This window comes from Lissotriton helveticus, chromosome 9, assembly GCF_964261635.1.
Source record: "Lissotriton helveticus chromosome 9, aLisHel1.1, whole genome shotgun sequence".
Taxonomy (NCBI): Eukaryota; Metazoa; Chordata; class Amphibia; order Caudata; family Salamandridae; genus Lissotriton; species Lissotriton helveticus.
The window spans coordinates 530,150,110-530,168,906 of NC_136070.1; the positions used below are offsets into that span (position 1 = coordinate 530,150,110).

The 18,797-nt window shown below is 46.3% G+C and overlaps 1 protein-coding gene across 1 annotated transcript in view; it reads right to left on the bottom strand.

Annotated features, from left to right (window-relative positions):
* The window catches only part of LOC144782820 (cytochrome P450 2F2-like), a 280,070-nt gene that overhangs the window by 204,862 nt on the left and 56,411 nt on the right, over positions 1 to 18,797 (bottom strand). The window contains exon 3 of the mRNA XM_078662098.1: positions 17,243 to 17,405. Coding sequence (XP_078518224.1) covers positions 17,243 to 17,405 — 163 coding nt within the window. The remainder of the gene's footprint in view (positions 1 to 17,242; positions 17,406 to 18,797) is intronic.

Below are 18,797 nucleotides of genomic sequence, written 5' to 3' on the forward strand. Positions count from 1 at the left end.
GAGTTGGATCTTAGACTCCAGCCAGTCCACAGTGCGGCCAAAATTGGTCTTCCGAAGTTTGTCCACATCCTGCTGAGCCAAATGCCGAGGTATCTGGTAGGTCCTGATGCCCATACAAATGGGTAGTCCGGAGTGAAGGGGGCTGTAGCGTCAGTAAGGGGAAAATAATGGATTTGCTCCAGTTAACCTGGATGCCGGAGAGGCCCCCAAATCGTACCACCTCGCAGATCATAGGGCCGAGATTCTCCTGGGAATTACGGACGTAGAGTGTAACATCGTCCACATACATGGAAATGACAAGGGCACGAGCCGCGAAGCCGAGACCCCTCTGGGTATGGTGTTGCCAGAGCCTGGCGGCAAGGGGTTCCATGGTGAATAACATGGGTGAAAGCGGAAACCCCTGCCTTGTACCCCGAGCAATGGGAATAGGCTCCGTGATCTGACCATTGATCCGAAGGCGGGCCATGGGGAGGGTGTGGAGAAACTGTACTTTGCACAGAAAAACTGGGCTAAAGCCCAAGCGAGGGAGAAGATAAAAAAGAAAGGCGCACTCCAGAGTGTCAAATGCTTTGGTGACATCCAGAAGGGCCGCCACAGCCGGAAGAACGGGATTAATTTGATGAAGGACGGAGAAAATGGTTCTGAGATTATGAGAAGTAGTGCGGCCAGGAATGAAGCCGGATTGGTCCGGGCGAGCAATAAGCGGCATGAGAGGGAGAAGGTGGGAGGCCAGCAATTTGGCAAAGATCTTATTATCAGTATTAATGAGAGACAGGGGGCGATCAGAGTCGCGGAGCTCAGGGAGCTTGTGCGGCTTCAGAAGAAGCGTTAACAGAGCCTTGTGGAGCAAGATAGGGTAATGGCCACACTCAAACAATTCGTTGTACATGGAAGCGAGGTGCGGGACAAGAAGGGGCATGAACGCCTTATAAAAGGATGCAGGTAAGCCGTCGGAGCCGCGAGCCGTGAGCCTTGTCCCCGGGCAGAGTGCTGAGTGTTGATAGCTCCTTGGAGAAAGGTTCATCCAGATATTCCTGGTGGCAGTTGCCCTGCCATAGAAGCTCAAGGGTATCAAAATATTGATCAAGGATATCTCGCGGGGGCACAGACCCAGCTGTATAGAGCTGGGAATAAAATGTGGTGCATCGAGCCACCACTTCCTCAGGAGAGTCAGTTCTATCCGGACCCCCGTCTTGAAGTGCAGTAATATAAGAGACTGCGTGAGGCTGCCATTAGAGATTGGCCAAAGTCTTACCTGGACGATCCCCCTCACTGAAGCGGTGCGTCCTCGCCTCCCTACCTAAGAAGGAGAGCTTCCTATTGGCCTTGTCAGTGAAATCGGTAAGTTTATCCCGAAGCGTCGTGAGAGTGTCAGGTTTAGGGTCTATAGAATGTGAGGAGTCCAAAGCCTTGATCTCGGCCTCTAGCCAGTCCAGGGTACCATGAATGGAGTGCATCACGCCAGACTGTTTGGAGATGCACTCACCTCGTATCACCACCTTAAAGCCCTCCCAAAGTGTGGAAGGGGAGTCGACAGAGCCTACATTAAGGTCAAAATAATTTGTGATTGCGGTCTGGATTTCATCACAAAATACGGAGTCTCAGATCGCATTGTGGGGCAGCCGCCAATAGAACACACGCCGCGGGAAGTGAGGGAGTTGCATTCAGAGGCGAACGGGAGCGTGGTCGGAGAGGGTGCGTGCCATGTGTTCTACCGAGGTGAGCCACGCGAAGGCATACGGCGTCATGATCCAGAGATCCAAGCCGGACCAGCAGCCCCGGGAGCCCATCATGCAAGTGCCCTCGCATGCCAAAGGGTGAATATGCCGCCACGCATCGAGCAATGAGTTATCGGTGAGTATGGAGTTTAGACGAGAAGTTGCGCAAGGGTGGAAAGCATGCGGCCCAGAGCGATTGAGAGCGGCTGATAGTGCAATGTTAAAATCGTCCAAAGGAGCGTGGCCGGGCCCAGAGAAGAGATGTGCTGCCAAACCTGCGCAAATAATTCAGGGTCATCAGAATTGGGACCATAAAGGGCCGCTAAGGTCAATGGCTGATCTGGGAGAATGCCGTGCAGGATAACGAATCGCCCCCTGGGGTTCGTAATCACCTGAGAAGTGTTCCTGGGGAGCCATCTGCGCAACAGGATAGACACCCCGCGAGAATAATTGGAATAGAAGGAGGAGGGAATTTCACCCCATTGTCTGGACAGATGCCTGGTGGAGGTGGCGGGCAGCATATGGGTCTCTTGAGGAAACAAATGTCAACCTTATGCCAGATAAGATGGGCATGCACCAGGTGGGCCTTGCGGTGGTCATTTAGACCACTGACATTCCAAGTCCAGAGAGGGGTGTCTGTCATGTCTGTGTGCCGAGGGAGTAAATGACGGCTAGAGCCAGATGTATAACGGGTACCATAAGCAGAGGAAATGATAATTGCGGTGTGAAGGGCAATGTAGAAGATATTGTGTTACAGAAAAGAACAAAAGACAAAACAATCAACAGAGCCTCGGAAGGAGGCAACAAACCCAGATATCCCATTCCCCCCTACCCACTCCAACCCCCCAATTAGGCTGAGAGACCAACCCCACCCACCCAAAGGGAATCACAACTGGGAAGGGAAAATCCAGTGTCCAGGAAGGGAATTATCCAGTGGAGGCATGGTTTCACCCTGCGTACAACCCTGCCAAGGAGACAGCATTTTAATCAGAGGAGGACCACCGGGAGGGCCAAGAGACAGGGAAACCTGGCATGGGAGCAAGCGGAGAACATAGAGAGAGGAAGTAACTAGAAGCCTGTACTGCAGGGGTGCGAGTGGCCCCACCGCCATGTCATGCCTCAGGTCCAAATGAACAACAAGCAGGAGCACAACAGTAAAGAAGAGAGCCACATGCAAGGAATGGAGCAAAGTGAAAGTCAGCCATGGAAGGCAGCACTACACCAAGAAGCGCAGATTGCAATGATACAATAACACTAGCAGGAGTCAGTCATTGTCGCTTAGGTTGCCGTCAGCAACAGCCTGGGATCCGGAAGGGGAAGAGCGTTGTGCCTGGTCCAGTTTTTTCGCATTGCTCAATGCTGCCTTCGGCTCCAAGAAGACATGCACCTTTGAGCCCTGCCTTACTCGCAGCTTAGCAGGGTACGCCAAGGAGTAGGAGACATCATGTTTTTGAAGTATTCTCTTTGACGGGAGGAATTCACAGCGGGCAGCCTGCACTGCCATCGTGTAGTCGGGGAAAAAGGCCAGGGACTTCCCTTGGTGACGGATTTCCCCCTGCTACCTGGCTGCACGAAGAACAGCATCACGGTACTTAAAGTTCAGCAGCTTGGCGATGATGGGACGGGCCGGCAGACTAGGAGCAGGGTGAGGGCCAAGAGAGCGATCGGCTCACTCGACAATGAAAACGGTAGAGGACGTCGCCAAAAAGATCATGGAGGAGCTGCCCCACAAAGTCTTCCATTTTGGATATAATGGAGGATTCGGGCATGCCAGTGATGCGGAGGTTGCTTCTACAGGAGCACGCATCCAAGTGCTCGTTCTTATTCTTGATCAGCTCAAGAACCTTGTCCAGTTGGAGAAGCCTGTGATGGTCTTGCATCGCGCAGTCCTCAGCATCCAAGTCCCTCGCCTCTACCTGAGTCGAGCGTGTGTCATGCGAGTCGACCCGGGCCTTATCAGTGTTCAGGTGGGCAGACAGCTGGTTGAGTTGGGCTGCAATACCAGTGACTGTGGTTTTCACATCCAGCATGATGGCCTTCAAGTCATCCTCTCTGGTTGGGCCAGCATTGGACTGGGCGGCCAACTCGCCCACGTCAGTGACCACCCCATCTTTTCACGGCTGCTGGCATTGATCAAAAGCGATTTAGGTTGGTTGGGGTCTGCTTTCCCCATAGTCAGGCAAGTCATATAGATGGGGCAATGAGGATTTGAAGAGGGGAGGCGACAGCGCCAGGCGAGGCTGATGGTAGTAGAAAAGGCTGCGGCCGGGGGAGGCGAATGGAACAATGCGGCAAGTTATAGTCCCGAAAGGAGACTGATGAGGGTGGAGATCCTGCAAGCTGCTCAGGGCTACAGGTGTTGGTTGCACTTGAGAGAGCTGCGATGACGCCAGCCACAACCGACCTACCCCCCAGGAAATGGAGACGACAGAAGAATGGGCTAATCAGGGCAAGGCATATAGTCCATCAGGCATCAGCAGGTGAAAAAAACAGCACCAGGCAAGGGGTCCGTGCGGGGTGGGAATTAGGTAGTATCAGAGTTTGAGGAGGCAGACAAAACAGTAACCGGCCGCCGAGGCCAGAGCACCCGCAAGTTCAACCCAACACAGGGCATGGTTAGGAAACGGTGAGGGTCCACGAAGGCCGCTGCTCGCAAAGGAAACAGATGAAGGCCGTACAGCAGGTCCACAGGCCTTGATGAGGGAGGAGTGTTGGCGTGTAGGGTCCGGTGCGCAAGCAGCGGGCGAAGAGGAGGCAGCCGCGTGGTCCCCAGCCCCACATGGTGAGCGCCACAGGAAGTGGAAGGCAACTAGAAGTGGCAGGCGCCAACTGGAGGGCGGGAAGCCCAGGCCCCACGGTACAGCTGCTCGCCCCTTAAACCACCGCAGGATGCCCCCGCGGCAGCAGGACTCAGGCGGGGAAGAAGGGGCTGGGCAGCGAGCAGGCTCCGATGGAGCAGACGGGTCACAGCAGGTCAGCAGAGACGATGGGGAGCAGCAATGGCATCTCAGCAGCACGGTGCGGGCACCAGCCGTGAGCTTGCAGGAGGGCCCGCGGCCGCGCCAGGCCTCAGCGGTGAAAATTGGGTGCAGCTGCAGCGGTTTTGTCTCAAAGGGGGATCGATCAACGCCCCCGGGTGAGGAGGATCAGGATGTTATGGAGAAGTAAGGCAGCTCCACCGTTATCCGCAGGAACATGGCGGATTAACGGCTTGGCCGGCAGAGCCCACTCAAGGTGCAGCCATTAGCCATTTTGCAGCCGGCTATGCCACGCCCCCCCCCCCTGCTTGAATAATTCACCTTCACTGATTGCTTGAGCACACAGGGATTATTTGGTTTACTGGAACCTGAAGACACTTACTACTATGGTTCATATTTGATTACGTGTGTGGAGGCATTTCATCACCTGAATTGATGAATGTTTATCAATATTGATGTCTGATCTCCCCCAACATCTGACAAATGCTGTGCAGCTAGAAATATGAGAAGACTTACTACAGTTTAAAGTACCAAAACTTAAATTTGCCTCCTTAAGCAGTTACTGTCAACGGGTGGCTTATTACCATCACTCTGCCGGATGTTAAAACTACGTACAGCATTCAGTAAAACAACTTAAAGTCCATCAGTTTAAACAACTCCTGTATAAGGTGATATTGAACAATATACACCTCATGATAGACTGGTTCAGCATGACCTTATTCAAATTCACAAGTGGCTATATTTATTAATCTCATGTTTCTATGCTTTTCCTCACATTACTACTCCCCGTATTAATTACTGCTATCCACCTTTCTTCTCTTCATCAATTCTGGTTCATTGTAAAGCCACCCATATACCTCTATGAGCCTAGATACAAATAATTGTAGTGACTAATCTGCTGTCTGGTCCTGTGCTATCTCTGTAATCAAATAGTAGCGCTGCTGTATGTGCTTGTAAGATTTGAGCCCTGTTGTATATATCGAAGGATGATTGATTCTTATATTCTTTGATTTGGTCATCACCCTCTTATTATGTGGGGTCTCAGTCATAAGATACGCATGAGAACCCATACAAGGAGTCTTGATAGAAAAATGGATAAAGGTAAGATGCGGAAAACATTTTGAAAAACAGCAGACCATGTGACTTTGCAGAAACATAATAATAAATGTTTAGGTGCACATTGTTTTTTTCACTATTTTATGTATGTCCTCTTGAGAAGGGTGAGCTCCGACATCGATAGAGAAGGGCACTTTTTCTGCCATTCCACAAAATATTGAAATATGTCATTAGTGCCCCGTCGAGCACTCTGGATTTTTAGTCAGGTTATTTTAAAAATGTGTTCTTAAATACTCCTTTGGCACCTCACCCGCCCCCCCCCCCCCCCCGCCCCCCACCTTAAAGTATGGTGCATGGGGTTATTTGAATCATCAGCTTAAAACGACAATAAAGTTCACTAGCTGCAAATGTCCTCCTCGCCTCCTCAAGTAAGCCTTAACTGTTCACCTACTCTAAATTGCTCGAGGCAGTAGCAGGTTAGGTATACTAGAACAAGTGCTAAACAAAAGCTACTCCACCAGAAAGCTGCCAGGTAAACAAACCCCTGACTGTCCCAGGACCTGGAGAAAAGTCTTGGCACAAATACTGAAATCCTGTTTGAAGTTTTACTGCCAATTGTATGTGGTTGGAGGGGTTTCATGCCTCTGCTGTATAATTTCCCAGAGGGACATGCCAAACAAAAAAGCTGCAGTCACGTGTTGCATAATCCTTCATTGTAATTTCAATTCATGATTGGAGTTTAAGAACCCGACCTTATAGAATAACATTAAAACAGTGCGTGCCTTGACAAGTGCAAAGGAGTTTCTGCTACAGGAATTTATCCACCTGGGAACGAGTTTGTTCCACTAGGTCTGTAACAAGATTATCACAGATATTTGGAAAGACGCTGGCAACAGAACAATGGTTCCTGTTTATGAATGAATGCCCGTGTCTCTGGATCACGACTAAACATGTTCCAAGGTGTGCTAACTATATTCTTAATTAGATTATAAAGTGAATTGTAAGGTCTGTTTATCATGAAGAGCTTTTTTATGAACAACGGGTGCAGGTGCGCAACACAGCTGTGCATCTTATTTCATTGAATTTGGCTGTCTGAAGCGTATTGCAATCCGTGACTAACTCACTAATTCCAAAGGTTAGTGCATTATTTACTTCTGAGCGTTGGAGCATGAAACATGGATGCCTGAAAACAAAAGCTTGCCCAATATTGCCATCTAGCGCTGGGACTTATTTACAAGCCCCTTGCGCCACCAGCACGTCACTCTTTCCCATATTAAAAGTGACAAACCGGGGGCGCAAGGGGCTTGTAAATAAGCCCCTCAGATGGTAGGATGTATGTGGTGTCCCAAGATGAACAGAGATCTGCCTAGCCACTCCCCATCTCATTAATCGTTTCCCTGTGTGGTATATTAACCTCTATACACTTCAACAGCATCTATCTAATATATTTATGAGGGTGGACAAAAAAAAAAAATTAGTGTCCTCTTTTACATATTTAAAAACATAGGAGCTTATTTACAAGCCCCTTGCGCCTCTTCTGCGTCATTCTTCCCATATTAAAATGACGCAAATGTGGCACAAGGGGCTTGTAAATAAGCCCCATAGAGAGGTGGGGATTCACATTTGTTATGGTATCAAGACCAATCCACATGTTTACGAGTTCACTATGGTTTTAGCTCTTTCATCAGGACCGTACAATTATCGTGAACCCACCAAAAATCTCAGTGAACTTTACTAAGAAAACAGAATGGATTTGTATCGATTTTGTCCCTGATATTATCTCACAGTTCTCCTTGTAAAGTGGTATACCATATACCCAGGGCCTGTAAATTAAATGCTACTAGTGGGCCTGCAGCACTGATTGTGCCACCCACACAATTTGCCTTCCAAACCTGTCTTAGGACTGCCACTGCAGGACCTGTGTGTACCGTTTACTGCCACCTTGACTTGACATTAAAAACTACTTGCAAAGCCTTAACCCGTTGCGTGCGCGTCACGCGTCACCGTGGGCGTGTGCGGAGGACGGCCCCCGGCCACACATTATTTCCCTAGCACCACGGTGGAATTTGCGCCGCTGTCAAGGGGTTAAACTCCCCTTTTATTACACATAAATTACACCTAAGGTAGGCCCTAGGTAGTCCTAAGGGCAGGTTTCTGTGTAAATAAATGGTAGGGCATGCACTTTTAAGTTTTTCATGTCCTGGTAGTGACAAACAGCTACATTTGCTTTTCACCACTGTGAGACCTACTTATCTCATAGGCTAGCATTGGAGGTTTCTTAATACACTTTAAAGCTGCACTTCCAGATCAGAAAGAAGTAGCTGCATCATGTTTCATTTCTTTGAAACAGTACTTTTAAATCCTCTTTAATGGTAAAGTTGGATTTAACATTACTATTTTAGGAATGTCACATTTCAAAAGTACCCATTTCACTGCTCTTTCTGCTCTGCATGCCTTGTAGCCTGTCTCCCTCCAATACATGGCTGTGGTGGGGGACAGCTACACTTTGTTCATGCCCTGTAGACAGCCATAAACACAGGAAGGGTGGGTATGATACAGAACTCACCTGCATTCTGATAGCTTTTACTGGGCAGGACAAAATGGGAGAGCTGCCACTTACACCTGAATAGGCAGTGTCCTGTTTCCCACACAAAGAGCTGTTTACCCCTATTGATAGTCTGGAGCCAGGATTGGGAAGAAAGGGGGATCTGTATACATGGGCCTGCCCTGAAGTAACCCCAACTTTAAAGGCACAACTGGGTATAATTACTGGGCCTCTGACCGTACCAAGACAGTGTAATACTCGACCAATGAAGAACTCTGCTAGGAGTAAAGACTGCTGTGCTACAAGGATTGTGACTCTGCTTGACTGCTGCTCTGATAGAACTGCTTTTCTGCTATGCTGTAATGCTCTGCTGCCTGCTGATCTCTGTCCAGCAGAGGAAAAGAATTGGACCCATCTCACTTGAACCCAGAGTTACTCCAAGGCCTTGCTGGCTTGCCCCCAATTCTGAAGTCTCACGGCCATCAAATACTTCCTTCAACCCTGCAAGAGCACCTAGACGCTGCTATCTGTGAGTCCTGTCCTGTGAAGTGGTGCCAATCCAGTCCTGGGTCCTTGAAACGTGACTTCTGCTGTCCAGAACCATCAAAATTTACTCAGTGATGACTTTGCGCCAATCGGAACAGACGCATTGCCCTTCGACGCTGATGCAGGAGCGGATTGATGACATCCCTTCAACTGACTACGCGGCTCAACCATGATGGATAGTGTGGGTGGATGACGATGCAGCATCTGCTTTTATAGGGGTTCATCATCAAAACCTTCATCGCCTGCGTGGATCTCAACCAAACGTATTGAGTCGTTGACATCAACACTTGCTCTATCCAAGGTGCTTTTTTAACAGTACCTACATGCGTCCTGTAGCTGGCCTGCTCTCTATCGTGGTCTGCCTGAACTTTGGACTCATCCCGCTCCACCCTGACCTCAAGTAAACCGTAAGTGCTGTTTGCTTCTAAGCACTACTTTTTGATTTAGTCTTCCAAAATTCAAAACTTTGGTTCTACATATTGGATTTTTGTCATTTTGTTCTTGTTTTACTCATAATAATTAGGCCTGGATGGAGTTCAGGGCTATAGAACTCAGCGAAATGTGGCAAAAATACTCCACCATGCTATGCAAAGTTCTGTAGGTGGCATAGTGCATCAGGTTGAGCCGTTTGCAATGATTTTCACTGCTGGGAGTTTGTCCCACGCTAGAAAATCAACGTGAATGGCACCATGCACAGTGCAAGAGGACATAGCTTCTTCCTGCAACTCGAGTAGATATTCTAATTGAGCGGCAGCTTCCTCAAGCGAATGGATGGTTTCTCAAGAGGAGCGGTTGTGACCATCTGCGACCACCTGCATCGAGAAATCTCGCTAGGAGGTGGTCTAACGTTGGATTTTCCTCGCTCACGCAGGCCAACTTAATGTTGATGAACACGAGCAAATAACTTAGCTCTGCCTTGCGGAGGAGAGTTTTTTGGAACTCCGCGTGCTCCGCGGAGTGAGGAAAACTCCACAAATGGAGCGAAGTTCAATGCCCAGGCCTAATAAAAATATAATCTATTTGACTAAACCTGTGTGGAGTATTATTGTGGTGTTTTCATTCTGTTACTGTGTGTGTGTGTGTGTTGCACAAATACTTTACATATTGCCGCTTTAGATAAGCCTGGCTGCTCTGTGCCAAGCTACCAGAGGGTTTGCATGGATTATCTTATAGTGTGTATCAAGCTTACCCTGACTAGAGTGGTGGTTCCTGCTTGTACAGGGTGCCTACTCTGACAATTGGAAACCCCAGTTCTAACATATAGGAACTAGGTTGATGGGAGAAATAGTATTAACAGGTGTCTGTGGAACATGACTCCCTTGATATTTGACAAATTGCTGTTAAAAGAAATATTTGTGTTCCTTCTCTGGATCTGATGGCAATGTGTAAAAAATCAGAGATGAGCATACAACACACAATTAAATAATGTGTTGGCTATATTAAACAACTCCCTCCCTCCAGATCCCTTTACAGGTTTCTACATATTGATGTAACATAGAGAAAACACCATTTATTAGTAAAAGTAGTACAAAGATGATCGTCATTTAAGCTACCTTTCTTTGAACATTGAGGCATGCCAGACTACCTTCAGGGTGCCACGAGGGACACAGGGTCTACTAGGCCCCAGTTGTGATACTTGTGATCATTTGCCACTGGAGTTCTGCAGTCCATCCTACTGTGGCAGTGCAAACAGGGCCATGTACAAGTTTGCAGCACTTGACTGAGGTAGAAGGGCAGGTTGTACAAGACATATCATGGAGGTAGTGCGGTGGGTAGCGACTAAGCATTTAAACAACACAATTGTGGCAACAGTGTACTTTCCATTTGAATGCTTGTCCTTTTAGATAAAATACGTATTTTATTACAGCAGAACATATCACTGTACTCACAGAGGAAATAGCTCTACAGGGATGCACTACATGGCTTACAAGATTCTCTACAGAATGAAAATATGGAAGTAATCGTCATTAAACCTCAGGTGTAATAACTATGCTGCAGCAGAGCAGCTTCCTTATATTCATTGAATTGTAGGTCAATTCAGACCCAAAGACTATTCAGCCTTGTGTGGAGATATCAATGTTCCATAAATTGTCCCATCTAACTCTGTTATCCATAGTTCAGGGTTGATGTCTCTCAGAGGTATGGAATCTGTGAATTCCAAACGCAAGTATATCACTGGACACCACATGGGGCAAGCTGTAGTGCTCACTGAGGCTCATTCAGGCACCATGACCCCTTCTCTCCATAATCACTTAGGGCCATATTGATGACCAGGTGTGGGTTGCTTTTGCAAGTTGGTGCAAGAGCGACGCAAACCTAAAGTGATATTTTTGAAGCCACACAAAGCAATTTTGCATGACTCTGAATGGCTTCAAAAATATGGCGTAACATGCAACATAACACAAACCTCTTCACTGCATTACACTGTGCCAGGGAAGCGTTCCATGGGCATTGTGTGCTCATGCAACTCCCATGGTCTTTGACGCCTTCCCAGATTTACCAAATCTGGTAAACCTGGGAAGGTATCACACAAAATGCACAACTGTGGTCAAGGTCATGTGTATATGGTAAATGAGTAAGTCAAACCTGGGAAGGTACCAAAAAGATACACCTCCGTGGGTGAGGTGTAACGAGTAGAAATATCTTTATTTTGCCTCGTTCTTTCCTTCTTCTACGTGGGCGGCATTCTGCAGCCCGCATAGAAAGAGGAAAACGTCTCTCAGGTTTGTGTTTGTGCAGGAAGGTGCCTCTTCCTCCACAAAAAAACAACCCTGCCTACAGCACTGGCATGCTTGCACCATTGTGCATGGGTACCTGCATTGGTGCTAGGCTGCCAAAACGGCACCAGCGCAAGAAGAAAGGGTAGAAGTGCACCATGTTGGATGAATATGTTGCATCCCTGCCACTTCCCTGTGACGCAGGCTAGCACAGCAAAGTGATTTGCTGCACTACCCTGTGCCACAAGGATCATAAATATGGGCCTAAATTGGCATGGCAGCTGCTCCAAAAGAACACCTCCAGCAGTCAGCTCTAGTGGGTGCAGAGGAAGGATCTTCTTTCTTCAGTCCAGGGTGTTGGTGTAATCAATGAAGTGCAATGAAGTTAGAGTCAGCACAAGATGCCTCTGTCTTTCTCCTTGGTGGTCACTAAATGGGGCAGTCATAACTTTACAATTGCTTTTGGAAAGCTGGACACAGACTCAGCTCAGTTGGGCTTGACTTGTCAGCTGGGCAGGGGGGGCCAGAGGACCCTTGGCCATTCATGAGTCTTGTAGGCCATCCCCCACATTACCCCAGCTCCCTCTCGGCTGTTCCTCACACCAGGCTTGACAGCTGGGTTCTCCTACATAGGTATGTAGACCCCTGTGGGACAAGTCTCTTGTCTCAGCAAACAGGCCGCTCCCATGGTCACATGGTGGACCCACAGCGTCTTCCTGCAATGCTTGCAAACACTAGATGATGTAGTGGTGATGCTGACGTCAAGCAGAAACCATATATGTAGTGATGATGCTGGGTGCAAGTAGGAGCAATGACAACATGAGCACAATAAGTTTGAAGCTCTGCACCTGTTTCTCATCAACCTTGAAGGACGGGTGCTGAAAGTAAAATGAAGGACCCGGGCTGTCCTTGGAAACTCCCCCTTCACCTGCCACTGTCTCTGTCAGCTCAGCCTTATTCCTCCACATTTAAACAAATGTCAGTGCTCAGGAAGGACTATTCAGCCAACTCTTGCTAAATAAGTTACTTATAATTTCTAATTGCAGTTACACTCTACTCACCACTCCGCGGGGAGCAGGTAATACACCTCCACTGTCTGGGGGCTAATTCACAACATCCGTATTGTGCTGTGTCAGATTAGGGGAAATACACAATGGACCCCATGTGTAAGGGCATACATATACACACTTACACCCAATATAGAGTTCTGCTACCATACATGCACACATACTCAACATTTATACTGAGTTTTAGAGGATGGACTGGTCAAGGTATGCGAGTGAAACATTCATCTAGAAGACCTATAGAAATCACTCTCATATCCTTGTACAGAAAAAAAGCCTAACAGGAAGTTCTTAAACCACCTTGATCCCTAATTGTTCAGACTTTCTTTTATAACTTGTTGATATTCAAATTATATGTGTATCACTTTGTATCTTACATAATGTTCATTATAAGTCTGATTCTTTTAACTGCAAATACGCTTACTCTAGATATTGTGTTAAGAGGCTCTTAAAATTTATTCTTTATTGACACCCTTATATTTATCAATAAAAATGCCTTGAACTGATAAAAAGCCTGCTAATAATCACAAAAAATACTACACGCTGCCACCAACATTCACCTTACATGGCCATAATTTTGTGTCTGCTGAAGCAAAATTGTCAGAATATAAAATGTGCTTGCAGTTAGGTCATTTAGGTAGGGGCACACAACCTTTACTGTGCATAGTGACCTCCCTGTCCCAACAGGATAGTAACAGTAGATCCATTCAAGATGATGGTCCTCACACTGGACAATGAACTCCATTTCCAGTCTAGGTTTTTGGTGTTTAGTGATTGTGATTGGCCCAATCACATCATGGATGAGAATGTGTGAGTCCAGGAGATGCGTTTTAAGATGTAACAAGTGATTAACATTAGCAGTTTACTGGTGAGCAAGAAGGCTGTGATTGAGGAAGGTCCCACAATATTAAGGTATTGACAAACCATAGTTATAGAACCTCCTCTGCTGTTCTGAATGTAATTGACTCGTAAAATTTCCCCATTTCGTGACACATGTAGAATGCATTTTAGTGCACTGCCTTTTGCACCAAACGTTGAATTGGTTTTGATTTGGGGTTATTGAAAACATATGCATTATTAACTTCAACATAAAAAAGGGGTATTGATATTAGAAGATTTGTATTTTATAACTTAACTAGCTTACCCGTCGCACGTTGCTGTAATCTCCGAAGAAAGGAAATTCAAGGAAACTCGTTATGATTACATTTCAATAAAAATGACACAATGTAAATTGAATGTTTTCATTTTAATATGGAAAACATTTCAATGTGTCGTTTTAATTCTATTTATTTATTCGAGTGCTTGTGAATACACGATTTTTTGTTTTTCCATCTGGTGCGTACATCAGTATTCGAAAGATTATGAGGGCCCTGGGGGACCGATATTTCAAAACAATTTATGCCAGAAACCTTCGCGGGAGTGTACTCAACAACTTTCCAAAGTTTCCTGGCGATCAGATGAATGCTGTTTTAATTCTATTTATTTATTCGAGTGCTTGTGGATACACGATTTTTTGTTTTTCTGTCTTGTGCGTATATCAGTATTCAAAAGATTATGAGGGCCCCGGGGGTCGATTCTTAAAAACATTTTATGCCATAAACCTTCCCGGGAGTGTACTCAACAACTTTCCAAAGTTTCATGGCGATCGGATGAATTGTGTTTTAATTCTATTTATTTATTCGAGTGCTTGTGGATACATGATTTGTTGTTTTTCCGTCTGGTGTGTACATCAGTATTAGAAAGATTATGAGGGCCCTGGGGGGTGATATTTAAAAAAAATGTATGCCAGAAAACTTCGCGGGAGTGCACTCAACAACTTCCCAAAGTTTCCTGGCGATCGGATGAATGCTGTTTTAATTCTATTTATTTATTCGAGTGCTTGTGGATACACGATTTTTTGTTTTTCTGTCTTGTGCGTACATCAGTATTCAAAAGATTATGAGGGCCCTGGGGGGCCGGTATTTAAAACATTTTTATGCCATAAACCTTCGCGGGAGTGTACTCAACAACTTTCCAAAGTTTCATGGCGATCGGATGATTTGTGTTTTAATTCTATTTATTTATTCGAGTGCTTGTGGATACATGATTTGTTGATTTTCCATCTGGTGTGTACATCAATATTCGAAAGAATATGAGGGCCCTGGGGGGCCGATATTTAAAAAACAATTATGTCACAAACCCTCGCGGGAGTGCACTCAACAACTTCCCAAAGTTTCATGGCGATCAGATGAATGGTATAGTAATGCACGGGCACAATAGGTGTATGCATTTTATATACATCTCAATTACAAGGTTTTTACCAGTTATAAAAAAAACGTATTTATAGTTTGCCCTTTAACACGGAGGACAAAATCGATACAAAACATTTATTTCTTGTTTTCACAGTAAATTATCTGAGATTGTTGCTGTATGTGCTTTAAAGACATATTTGTTCAGTCTTTATGAAAGTGCCAAAACCTTTGAGAGATTAAACATGTTTAATTATTTTATCAACATCAAGATAATCACGTTATACCTCTTTGCGTTTTTAATCCTGTGGAAGAAAGATGCCCATAAACTTTGTCCAAACATACATTTTTAAATTGGTGGTGTTGAATAAGATTCAGCTTTATATAGCTCAGTACACATAGAGTAAGATAACTGGGAAGGGGAGGTGGCTATGTAGGTAGATCTCTCCATCCCATGATGTACCATAGACATTCTGCCATTTTCATATAGAGATTAAGCATGGGCGCAAAATCCGTTCCGCACGCGGATTTTGCGAATTTTTGGTAAATTCGCGATCCGCGAACTCCTGCGAATTTACCGCGAATTCGCAAATCCGCGAGCGACGGATTCCGGGAGCAAAAGTTGAAGCCTGGCTGGCCTGTTGTAACTATATTACGATGGCGCCGGCAAGCTGCCAGCGCCATCCTAAAATAGTTACTAAGTTAGCTTCAACAGGAAGCTCTAATAGATAAAATAAAGCAGGTGCTCGAGCACCTGCTTTATTTTATCTATTAGAGTTTCCTGTTGAAGCTAATTTAGTAACTATTTTAGGATGGCGCTGGCGGCTTGCCGGCGCCATCGTAAAATATTTACAACATGCCCTTCCTGTGACCGTCGAAAATCAGCTGTGATGCTGGATAGAGGCCTTTGCATCCTTGACTTTCACGAGCGCAATCCTCGTGCTGTTCCTGTGGCCAGGAAGCTGAAGGGACCCCTGCACCCCTCGGGGCGATTGCATAGTAACACACACATGGTCGCTGAAACTAGTTGAAGCTCAAATGCAGTGACTCATTCATCTGCCCAAAAACAATCGTGAGCGTCGTCGAGGCAGGTGTGCCTTTTTCCCAAATCTACCGTCGAAAATCAGCTGTGATGCTGGAAAGAGGCCTTTGCATCCTTGACTTTCACGAGCGCAATCCTCGTGCTGTTCCTGTGGCCAGGAAGCTGAAGGGACCCCTGCGCCCCTCGGGGCGATTGCATAGTAACACACACATGGTCGCTGAAACTAGTTGAAGCTCAAATGCAGTGACTCATTCATCTGCCCAAAAACAATCGTGAGCGTCGTCGAGGCAGGTGTGCCTTTTTCCCAAATCTACCATCGAAAATCAGCTGTGATGCTGGATAGAGGCCTTTGCACCCTTGACTTTCACGAGCGCAATCCTCGTGCTGTTCCTGTGGCCAGGAAGCTGAAGGGACCCCTGCGCCCCTCGGGGCGATTGCATAGTAACACACACATGGTCGCTGAAACTAGTTGAAGCTCAAATGCAGTGACTCATTCAGCAGGGCGGATCCGCGGATCCGCAAATCCGCCGATTTTGCGGATCCACGATCCGCAAATCCGCAAAATCCGCGGATCGTGGATCCGCAAAGTCCGCCCATGCTTAGAGATCCCAGTAATGAAGCATGCCACTCTAGGTGGAAGAAGGCTTCAAACATCTATGGTAATGAGCCAAATGGATTATCTAAGCTCTCACTACTCTTAGTCATACAGCTGTAACTGAACCTTGATGACTATTAGTTCCTCTCTAGTGTAGATGTGTGCTTGCTACTCTTTAGTGTTGATGAACATATTACTAAAGGTGGTGAGAACGAGTCCGCATATTTGTTAGCGTGCTCTAGTTTTCTTTTTTAATGTGAATTAACACACAACTTTCAGCCAGGACTATCCTCAACATTCTGTTATATCAATCACAGCCAGTCTGCAATACCAGCTGGACCTAGAATGCCCATTCCACACGCCACCCCCACCCCACTATCCCCCGCCGCCCAGCAGGGGAAACACACATAGCTATTTCACACAGCTAAATAATGTTCAAATGTGAACCGCGAAGCATAAAAAACAGAAACATTCCCTGAAAATACACTCAGACAAGTGTGTCATAATTTTTCATCTCCTAAGGAGCTCTCAGATATAAATACCTTGACTCTACCCCCTCAGTGTAGTATATGTAGGAAAAGGCTGGTACTAATATGCTTTGTCACAAACATTCAGACATACCCTTACAAAGAACAATGTAGGACAAAAATCAGTGAAGGATCCAAATGTTTGGTAGAGTAAAGAAATATATGACCTTTGTATGATTTATCTATCCCTAGTAATAAATGTAATTATCAGAAGCCGGGTACTCACCATTGCATTTGGTGAAATTGGAAAAGAGAGGATAATGTCCCCGGTCACTAAGCGCATCACCGCTGTCGATTAGGGCAGCCTTCACGGTCTCATAACCACATAGCACCACATATCGCTTAGGTCCAAGGTGGACAGTGTACAATGAACCATACTTCTTGTGCAGCTGGAAAACACAATCCATATGGAGCAGTTATTAGCCATCAAGTGACTTTTCATGAAGACAGTCTTTCCTTAGATAACTTGTAAAATAGGTGAGAGTGGTGCGTATAAAGTCTTAGGAGAGATAGGGGCATATTCACAAGTCCCTATTGCCACCACAACGTCACTTTCAGTGATGTTACGGTGGCAATAGGGGCCTCGCCTTATTCACAAGGCAGCGTTAAGCCACTTAACGTGGCTTAAAGCTGCCTTGTGAATAGGCCCCCTTTCACGCTGTGTTTAGCATGAAAAGGGGCATGCAGGCGGTGTTGTGGTGGGAGTTCCAACGCAACACCCATTGATATTTACGCTGCCCCCTATTCAAAAGGGCAGTGTAAATAGGAGCTAACACCAAACTTAAGACCAGGAAAACCCTGGTCTTAAGTTGGCGATGCGAGAAAAAATGCTTTGGGGCATATTCACAAGCCCCTATCGCCACCACTGCATCACTTTCAGTGATGTTGCGGTGGCAATAGGGGCCTCGCCTTATTCACAAAGCAGTGTTAAGCCACTTAACGTGGCTTAAAGCTGCCTTGTGAATAGGCCCCCTTTCAAGCTGGGTTTAGCATGAAAGGGGCATGCAGTGGGTGTTGTGGTGGGCGTTCCAACGCAACATCCATTGATATTTATGCTGCCCCTATTCACAAGGGCAGCGTAAATAGGAGCTAACGCCACACTTAAGACCAAGAAAACCCTGGTCTTAAGTTGGCAATACGAGGAGAAATGCTTTCGTTTTTCTCGTTTTTGCATTTTCCAAATGTGCTGCCTTGTGCAGCACACATGGACAATGCAAAATGCCATGGTTTGTTTCTGTACAGGAAGGTGTCCCTTCTTGTACATGAGCAAACCTTTTTTTTAAAATGCCGTTTTGTAACTTACATGTGTGCTGCATGAAGCAGCACACATGTAAGTTAAAAACTGGCATGTGCAGGAAGGGACACCTTCCTGTACATAAATAAACCTCCCTGCTTGCAGACACCCTTGCACTCTGGTTCAAGGGTGCCTGTCTTGGCGCTAAGTTGTGAAACTTAGCACCATTGCAGGGGGAAAAGCAAGGCTGCACCATGTCCTTGTGAATATGGTGCAGCCTTGCTTTTCTGAAGTGCGAAGAGAGGCGTTAAGCCAAGAAGGCTAATGCCTCTCTCGGCCACTTCCTTGTTAATATCCCCCTTTATTTCTCCTCGTTTTTAGGTCTCGCCTGTCGATGCGCATGCGCATCGAGCTTGCGAGCCTATTGCGGCTTAACCACGCTTTAACTAACAAGCAAGGAATCGTGGCGATTCCTTGCAGTGCCCGTGACTTTTAAGCTCAATGCGCATGTGCATTGAGCTTAAAAGCACGTGCACATCAGTTCCCT